Source organism: Eptatretus burgeri, chromosome 11, assembly GCF_056783735.1.
Source record: "Eptatretus burgeri isolate ZD-2024b chromosome 11, Ebu_testis_v1, whole genome shotgun sequence".
In the NCBI taxonomy this organism is placed as follows: Eukaryota; Metazoa; Chordata; class Myxini; order Myxiniformes; family Myxinidae; genus Eptatretus; species Eptatretus burgeri.
The window spans coordinates 62710086-62720085 of NC_140971.1; the positions used below are offsets into that span (position 1 = coordinate 62710086).

The 10000-nt window shown below is 42.7% G+C and overlaps 1 protein-coding gene across 2 annotated transcripts in view; it reads right to left on the reverse strand.

Moving 5' to 3' along the window:
- The window catches only part of LOC147017220 (high affinity 3',5'-cyclic-AMP phosphodiesterase 7A-like), an 82183-nt gene that overhangs the window by 29359 nt on the left and 42824 nt on the right, over positions 1 to 10000 (reverse strand). Inside the window, exons 2-6 of one of the 2 annotated variants that reach the window (XM_085846670.1) lie at positions 8829 to 8889; positions 6377 to 6448; positions 3058 to 3212; positions 2862 to 2925; positions 927 to 1022 (exon numbers count right to left, since the gene is read on the reverse strand). In XM_085846670.1, coding sequence (XP_085702796.1) covers positions 927 to 1022; positions 2862 to 2925; positions 3058 to 3212; positions 6377 to 6448; positions 8829 to 8889 — 448 coding nt within the window. Of the gene's footprint in view, positions 1 to 926; positions 1023 to 2861; positions 2926 to 3057; positions 3213 to 6376; positions 6452 to 8828; positions 8890 to 10000 lie in introns of both variants that reach the window. The other variant, XM_085846669.1, reaches the window with a different exon arrangement.

A 10000-nucleotide genomic window follows, 5' to 3' on the forward strand; every position in this document is an offset into this window, starting at 1 on the left:
CATCAACTCCCAAACACGAACAAAGAAAAGATCTCCTCTTATCTTTCTCCCGCCCTCCCCCCGCTCCCGGCGTGACTCATGACTCATGCCCTCGTGCTCCATCCCCCGCTCAGCCACGGGTGGGAGGGAGGTGTTGACGTCATGAGTCACGGGACGGCAGGGTTCTTCTTGCTCTTCGCAGAAGAGGGGGAGGGACGTCTCCATTGTTCTTTCCCCAACTATTAAATCGATCTGCAGCGCATCTAATCGATTTCTGAACATTTAAACAATGAAAGGTGAGCAATCTCGGGAACAAGCACTTATCGACATAGCTGACTAAAGGAACCTGTATGTTGTGTGCAATCGAATTCCAAATTCGTAACAATATACATATATATATATAAAGATTTGGGCGGTTAGGAGTTCATATGTTCGAGAAAAAAGGCGCATCCAGCAAGAAATAATAACTCAATATACTCTGCTCGTCTCGTAATAAACAAGCAAGAGCAGACCTTGTCTCAGGCGATTTGCCATCTGCTTCCCAGTGGGCTTCCTCAAGCCACTCGACAAAATAAACCAGAATCTTTTTAAGTCCGATCATGACTTATAAAATACTGTCCTCTACCTCTGGTTTTGTAACATTTGCAGATCTATCACACACGCTCTCAATTACATGTTCACATGGTCTTCACAAGTTTTGACAAAACTATCTCTGGTCAGTCAAGGACTCAGATTAAATTTCAATTGGAGACAGCATCTGTGATCAGCATGTGAAGACCTTGAAACTCTTGAAACAAATTAAGTTGTGCAGCTGGTGGATTTCAAAAGGGACGTTGATCATGCATTGGGATAAATAAATAAAAAAAGAAGTTTAATTTGGTGCTAATCCAAATCCTTGATGACCCAAGAATGACAAGTTTTGTGAGGTGCATGCTTATTAGACTTGCCCAAAAATCGGCGAAGTTTCACGAGGTCCAAATCAAAGTGACGGAGCAGGTCGTGCTTGTGGAACAGGTGACATGTCAGAGTTACCAGCTCATTACCTGCAAAATAAAGACATTGGAAAAATTTTCAAAAATCTCAAGGAAGCTTCTGACCCTTCCACATTTCAATAATCACAAAGTTTGGCACCAGCAAGGTACCAACACAGCTACGTCTCTTGTTCAATGGTGGGGCTTTTCTCCTTACCTCTGCAAACCCCATGTCTATGTTTCTTCATGTCTATGCAAACCAAACGGACAGATGAGAAATCGCTCAAAACGCTCTTTTCACATAGGAAACACAAAACGATGGTGCGCGGCCACAAACACGGCAAACAAATTTGCTGCTTTACAAGGCATTTCCGCCAAGATTATATTTCAACACCTTTCACAACCATCAGCTGGCTGGTGAAGAGACCCAATTGAAGCAGGCCAAATAATTCTGCCCGACGTGAAATGAAAACGAATACAACCAAAGATATCGCATCAAAAATAAAATTATTCCGCTTTGGCAAATCCATTCCCTTGCACAATTGACAACAATCGAGTGATGAACTGGAGATGGCACAATTTGACTTTTCAAGCCTATCAGTGGGTAATTCTTTAAAAACAGAGATTGTGAAAATACTTCCCATGACATGGCATCAAATATTGAGAGAATAACAGCAGCTAACAGAATACCATTTCAAACCAGCACATTTTAGTCATAAACACTAACAAAATCAAGGCTCATCGGTCAACCAATATCAGGCGCTAACGATGACTTTGGGGCTACGTGGAAGAAGGGAGAAAATGGAGGAAAATAATTTGAGTAAGAGAAAAAGAAGAAACATCGACATGGGAGTTGCAGAGGTAAAGAGGAAAGACCACCATTATTTGTGCATGTAATATGTAAATGGTTTTTAGGTTCCATATACCTTGTTTAAACTTTACTATCTTTAATAATTTCAGGTTCCATAAACAATCAGATCCCCAGATCAATATATAAAGGGGCAGGGTGCAAGTCAACTTCAAAAAGGGCACTTGTGAGTCGGGGGGTGGGGGGGGCATTAACCTGCACAAGTTGGGGGTACGAGGGAACGAACCTCGTTCAGTGCAAATGGTTGTACCAGATGTGCATAATTATTTATATATTTCAGAGACGTGTAGCACTCCACTTTTCTCCAGCCTCAAAACACGTCGTTGACAGGTATTTAAAGGCTGTAAGCCAGAATAGTGGATCTCAACGGGGCTTGAGGCAGTTTGGAAAGAAATAAACTATATTCAGGGTGCTGTACATATTTTCAGGATGGCAGGGTGACGCTTCAGAAGGGGTGGGAGTATTCCAAGAGGGGTGTCGTGGAATGCCCTTGGTTCATTTTAACTATGGGTCTGCTTGTAATTGAAAGAAAGAATTTTTTAATGCTCGTAAGGTGAGTGGGAGTCCATCCATCCATCCATTGGGACCATACTCTGCGCAGAGCGTTGGTGCGGCCTGAGCAGTCTCCTTGGCTATTGGGCACAATCCTGGACGGATCACCACTCCGACACAGGATACCAGCAAGCTGGTACCCATTTTGCCGACCTCAGAAGGATGACAGGCAGAGTCAACCCCACCTGGTGTTAATTTAACAGCTGAGTGGGATTTGAACTCAGGACCCTGGGATCCTAAGCCCACCACCCTCACCATGAAGCCAACACCAGGCATTGTGGGAGTAACCATACACATTTAATTTTTAAAAGGATATACATTCCCACAAGTAAAAAAAGAAAAAGGGTTTTGGTGGGGTTTTAAAAGGACTGATGGATGAGTCACAATGCCAAGGAGCTACTTATTATAGCATCTTACAAAATATGATGATATTTAAAAAAAAAACATCTGTTTGCACGCACATTCACCGTCTCTGGTAGCTGATACCTTACCGTTGGTTAAACGCTCAAAAAGAAAGGTGTCAAAATCCCAGTTTTCAACCTTGAGCAGCATGCACTACAAAATGGGAGACAACAAGAAGAACAAAAGGAGAACAATTTGTCATATACAAATGAACGCACGAGCATTGTGTGTTTACCCAGGTGGTAATCGAGGAGTACTGACTTGCAGTGTCAACCTGGAGCTCACCTTTGCCTGTCCAACGTAATCCTTGTCCAGCATGTGAAGAGAAGGCCGTCTTGGCCGGCCATTCAACAGCTGACCCGCATGTAGGTAACGCTGGCAGCTGAAAAGTCGACGGACTCTTCTTCGCTGACATTCTCGTCCACTGCTGGCACTTCCACCTGTCATGCGTAAAGTCAAATTCACAGCATGGCTTAGATCAACGTTGGACTTTCTGCTGCAAGAGCATACTGATGGCATCCTGAAGTAACATAGGGATCTCCATAAAGAGCCTGGTCTTATAAACAATCCCCCCCAACTCCCTACACCACTAACTGACCCCCGTATTCCAGGAATTTCCCCCTTACAAAACACAGTTCCCCTGCAGCATTTCCCCCCCCCTCCCCATCTAAATCACCTTTCTGATACTTTTCTCCCAGTGGAGTCTCCTTAGTCCTTCCAGCTCAAAATACCTTTTGTCCCCAAAAGCCACATCTGTCTGAAAAGGTTGAATGAGCCAAAACTCACTGACTCATCAATCCTGGTTCAGTTCAACACATCCGATCCAAATACCCAGCAATGTTCATGGCCTTTCCAGCCCCATTGCCAGTTCCGCCATCACACCCTGGTGTTACCTTGGTTGAATTGATCTGCCCACAGCGCATGCAACATATAACTCATCTGCATCTCTGCATGCTCCTAAGCATGCATGAGCAATGCAGACTGAACCAGAGTTTTAGCATTGTGCCAAGACTGACATCAAAATTGGTGTGCATTCTCATCTCAATGACCTGAGCAAGTGCATAGACACATTATGCACACACAATATATGGATTCAACAAAGTAACACATTGTCCCATGGTACCTCCAACACATAATCACACACCGTTTTCAAAAGGGAATGCGGCATCTTTAATGCTCACCCATTGGTGCGATTGGCACAGCATGCTTCCGTAGGGTGGCACACTCGTGGAGGAAACGCCTTGCCTTTTAAGCATCATGACAATGCCAGGTATTATAGTCAGATCAGTGTTTTAATCCAGGTTTGACACTTCAAAAGTGAGTGTGCTACCTCTGAGCTGTACTGTTAGCCCAATCTGATGGGATCATTGTAATTCTCCTGAGACTAGTTCAGTTTCCAGTAGCTCAGACTTCACAACATCAGCACTGCCACCTACATCTAGATTTGAACCCATGACCATTTGGGATACCAGTTTGGTGTATTCACACCTCTGCCACTCCAATATTTTTGGGTTACAGCGGCTATCATCATCATCATCATCATCATCATCATCATCATCATCATCATCATCAACAATGGTTCTGTACAGTGTGTCGGTTCTGCCGAAGCAGTTTCTTGGCTCGGGTTTATTTATTCTTTCTTCCTGGATGGGCTGCCACTCTGACGCAGGAAGTCTGGGCAGGTTTTTGGAATTTGGCCAGGGTGACGCCGATAACTCACCGACTCTTCACGAAAAACATCGTTGGCTCTTTTATGTCCATAAACTAATGCCGACAGGTGAGAGCAGGACACCCAGTTTAACGTCCATCCGGAGGACGGCAAGCACAATGATGAATCAACCTACCTGTGAAACACCAGGACGACAGTTTATAGCTGGGTCAGGATTCAAACCCAGGCTCGGCAGCTCACAGGCGAGTCTGTGTCCCTCCAAGCCATCATGCCAGCCCACACTTGCTATCATATTATTTATATATTTTGACAAGAAACAAACTAGTTCAAGGCTGTTCTTCACACACTTGCCAACAAATACATCTGGCATTCAAGAGCAGAGTGAATTAAAAACAGAAAAGTTCCAGTAAAATGTACTGCACCATTATTTATTAGGGGAATCTCTGCGAATCTCAAGCACAATCCCCAGAGAAGTACACGTTGATTCACACACTTCCAAAAATAATCATGAAGCATAAAATAGACACATTTTCAAAATAGAAATGTTTAGCAGATTATTTTGTTCATTACTCATTTGGTGTTGCTACTTTACGTACGTTCCATTCAACACATAATATGGACAGTTTGACGGCAGGAAGAAGAAGAAGCGGAATTTGCACTTTAATGTAGAATTCCTCAACTTTAAGGTCAACTTTCTCCAAAGCAGCCAAGCAGTAACCGAAATGCATTGCAATCCTCACGATCAATTCAAGTTCTGATCATATAGCAAGTCATCCTTGCTTGGTAATTAAAATAGTGTAGGCAAGTAATGTTCTCACTTGGCGATTCAATAATCAAATTAGAAGGGCACTCGGTAGAGCACATACCTCCACCACGCAAAGACTGATCCACGAGAACATATCGGGCCCGTTACATTTTTTGAAATATTATGCTATGCAGTACTACATCGTTTTTGGCTCAATCTCTCAAAGGTGAAGATTCACTTTAAAAATTAAATAACTCTCATATCCAGATCAAGATTCTGATCTTCACCAAAATTTAAGTCGTTTGTCCTTGCCACACACAGAACCTGTACACAAAATTTCATCCGGATCCATCAATAACTTTTTGAGATATCCTGCACACAAACAAACAAACAAACAAACAAACAGACAGAAAGGGGTGAAAACATAACCTCCTTCACCTTCGGTGGTGGAGGTAACGAAGAAACCTCAAATCATGAGTGGTAGCAGACAAACAACATGCCTCTTCAGTCGGTTGCAGATGTCGAATCATTAAGCAACAGACGAAGGGGTGGGGAGGGGACAGTGAAGGATGTCCTGAGAGTGGAGTTATGTCAATCTCGATTGGTCATGACATTTGTGGAGCTGTGTTAAAAGAAGATTAACTTGACCGATCTGTCAGATTTGAAGGGAAATGTTTCTGTTTAAAACCGTGGTAAGTTTCATGCTCAAGGGACCTTATCTCCTCTTCGACCAACTTGGCTCCAGAGAGAGAACAAACTAGAGAAGGCCTCATAGGACAGAGGAGTTCTCATCTTGACCAGGGAAGATGTCCTAGACCAGATCAAGAGATGGCCCGGACCAGAGAAGATCTCTTCGACCCGACCATAAAATTGTATGGTGAAATTGAATCTTGCCGGTATGACCGGTGACCCCATATGTCAAACACTGACACTCCAACATAAGATCGAATAAATAAACAAACATTCAACCATGAGTGAGACAGTCACTTGTGTGGAACAACAACTACTAAAACCAACAAAACTATCCCAGAGCAGATGGAGAAGAAAAAAAAAAAAAGGAATAGAAAAAATATTTTGGTTGCATTTTTGCTGATCTACAGTTTGAAAACGTCTAACAGTGCAAGTATTGTCTCGCTGAACAAATGTGGATGATAAATGTAAAGTTGGAAGTCATAATAGTCTTGGCTCACCAAGTGACAGGCGCACCTCCACATATGGGAAGGATCCTCGCCGCTGACTCGCTTGGCTCCTCACTTTCACATCTCCTGAGGAAAAGATGAGGAAACTGAACTACTTAGGCAAAGGAAGCAGACAACTTCACTGGGCTCAGATATTTAAAAACAAAAATGTTTACCAAAATAACCCAAATAAAGAACACAATGGATTTGCCGACTCTCCCACGTCCGTCGGTCTCGGTCTCGGTCTCGGTCTCGGTCTCGGTCTCTCTATCTCTACAAATGAATGCACCACGAAGAAAAAGTCAGATTTTGCAAACCTGTTGTGTCTGTGTATGCAAATAGGGCAAGGATCGAGCTTTTAATCCAAAGGGAGCGAATCCAAAAATACACAGGGACGTAGCTTCTTATTTTGTACGCAACACATGGCTACGGGTAGGATCGTTTTTCTGGGGGTGCAGCTGTGCCGCTGATGCAGTGCCCCCTGTACGTTAGAGCAGGAATTTAGAATTTGTGCCAAGGTGTTGGCGATAACTCGCTTACTCTTCGCGAAGGACACCGTGGGATCTTTAACGTCGATAAACTAATGCCAGCAGACTGGATGCCCAGCTTAATGTCCAGTAAGCGAGTACAGCACACAAATTGATTAATCGCCTTGCCTGCAAAACACCGGGATGGCAGTTTATACTTGGAATATTCGGGAATCAAATCTAGGCTAGACAGCTCAGAGGCGAATGTGAATACCAGTCCGAGGGATGTGGCTGCACAACATAGAAGGAAAGGCTCTTTATGTAAGCCGATTTGTCACGATGAAGATAATTCCTGCCCTTTTGATTTTGTAGACTTGTAATACTTTATTTCTGGAGAAACCTTTAACCTTTTCAGAAAAGGCAATCCTAAACGTGCAAGGATGGGTTCGGTCTTAAAAATCATTACATTTAGATACTCGTGATATCTGTTTGTTGGATACAGTATTATATAGACCAATTGTGCTGTGAAGTTGAAGGATGAGGAGAAAAATAAAAATAATAATTACAATTTTTTTTTTTAAATCACAAACATTACTTTTGCATTTGAAACACTGTCAAATGTCCAAAAGTAATAAGAGTTAAAGATGACCCTCTGTTAATGAAAGCGCTCCTCTAAACATTGTGATCGTGGGCAATGGTCTCAAAAGTATCCAAGTGACTGAAACAGCACTCCAAGTGTCAAAAGTTTCCAAAACAGTTACAATCTCAGCTTGACATGACTTCACTTGACTTGACTAGCTTCATTTGTCCACTGCAGGATGAAGACCTCCCTCGACATGGCACACCCTGCTCTACTCAATGCAATTCGAGGCCATTATACTCCAGTAGGTTTTTCAATTTCATCTCTCCATATCATCGTTCGTCTCCCTCCGCTTCCTCCATTGCCTTCTCTCAGGTTGCCAGTTTGTAATTCCTTTGGTCCGTCGGTTGTCCGCTCTTCTTGCTATGTGTCTTCCGATTTAGAATGAATCTCCTTTTGTCCAAGAGAGCATATTTCCACATCTCCTTGCATGGTGATCCATTTTTGCTCCATCTCCTTCGTTAGGCACCACGTTTCACTGTCACAGGTCATTGCTCGGAGAACATACTCACTGGAAACTTTCCTTTCCGGACGCAGTTTGATGATCATGATGCTATTTAATTTTCCAAATGCTACCAGTCCTGTAGCTCCTGTACAATGTACATCTCCTCACTCCTTCAAGGTTATCAGCATCCCCTTTGTACGAGTTGTCCGAAGTAAAGGTAATTGCTGATTTCTTCAATTTCGCAATGATCAATGATCAATGATCAATATTAAATTTTCAAGAAACTTTTTCAATTCAAGTTCTTCAAAGCTATTAATTAAAAAAAAAAAAAACCTTTTGGGCGAAGACGATGGGACCGCTATGACATCACATGTGACAAAATGTGGTAACATTTAACATTCTCATTGAAGTACAAATGCAATGAAATAGCATGAAAACCATTTTGTTGATTTCATAAAGAAAAATATTTTCAGAATTCATTCACTCTGTGGGTACAGCATGTTATGAACCCGAGTATTCTGAGCTGACGAGTTGCTGGATTATCAGGCTGGGAAATCGAGGCATCAAAATATATAAACTGGCAATGTTGCAAAGGTGGAGGCTACATACAAACGATTGCTTCTTTAAACTTTTGTCATTGTCATTCAACATTATCATCCCCCCAAAAATAAATCGTCCTCGGAAGCACACATACCAAACAGGCTAGCGGAAAGGCCAAACTGGTCAATCCCAGGCAAAATGTACAATCATGGTAACAGAAGTATAGCCCATTTCCATTTTCAAACAGCCTTTTGGCCGTCGACAACCCGGGGTCAAAATGGGATGTCCGTCTCTCTCAATGACAACACCACCACTCAACACAGTATAACCACCTCCCAGCAGCCAGTTCTGTATCATGCACACGATCCTCACCAAGCATGCGCACGTAAATGGCATCCTGGTCAGAGCTATCGAATGATATCGCTCCACGCCTCTGAAAAACAAGAAAAACAGAACGAAAAATTGAAACTCATCTGGGATAACGATGGTACTGTCACGACCACTTTTAACCTTATCTTTATTTTATTCGATCAACAGCATAAAGAACATTCTGATTGAAGATAAAGAACATCCAGTTTACTTTGTGGGATCAAATTTTGTTTTATGTCCTTGACTACAAAGCGTGTAAAGATACTCACCGAATGAACGTCTGGAATGTCCCCTCTCCCCCGCTCATCCCATCCCCTTCTCCTATGAATGAATAAGCAGAACATACTCCCCCACTTCCACTCTCCCCCCCCCTACCCCCACACCTTCGACATTCCCTGCATGGAGGAATCAGCAAAATGCTCGCCTCCCCCCCCCCAATCCCATGAATGAATCAGAAGAACAGCACCCCTTACAAAATGCAACACATGAATGAAGCAAGGCAGGATGACACTCCAAGATAACAATTAAACAATTACTATATTTTATACACAAACTGTCAACACTCTTTAACCCATTCTCCCCAAAATCCCAAAATTATCCTGAAATGTAACATGTCTGATTGTTTGATTGTTCATCACCAGCTATGCTGCAAAGCCTTGTGGGTTTATGCTTTGTTATCTGAGGTTGCAAAGGTCACACACACGCACGCACGCATGCACGCACGCACGCACACCACACAGTGTCAAATTCCCTGTTTGCAATTCTCAGTCAGAAACACAACACCTACTGTAGTTCAAACCTCAACAAACAAGTATAAATCTGGAGGCTGGTCAAATTCCAAACCACTTTCAGAAACAGACATTAATCACTATTCTTTGCAAATTCCTCTCCCCGCGACGACAAAAAAAAAAGGTGCAAACACACAGACAGCAAAAAGAACTGGCCCAAAGTTCAGTGATCTAAGAAGCGATATTGCAAAATCCAAATTAATAAATACAGAGACAGAAAGACAGAAAGAGAGAGGGAAAGAGAGAATGAGACACAAAGAAAAAGAGAGATGTGTGTGTGAGAGAGAGAGAAAGAGGACTCTCCAGCTGGTGTTGTACAAAAGATCGAAGATGTGCGTTGTACAAAAGTGGAATAGACAAAGACAAAGAGAGAAGTTTCCCAAAAGG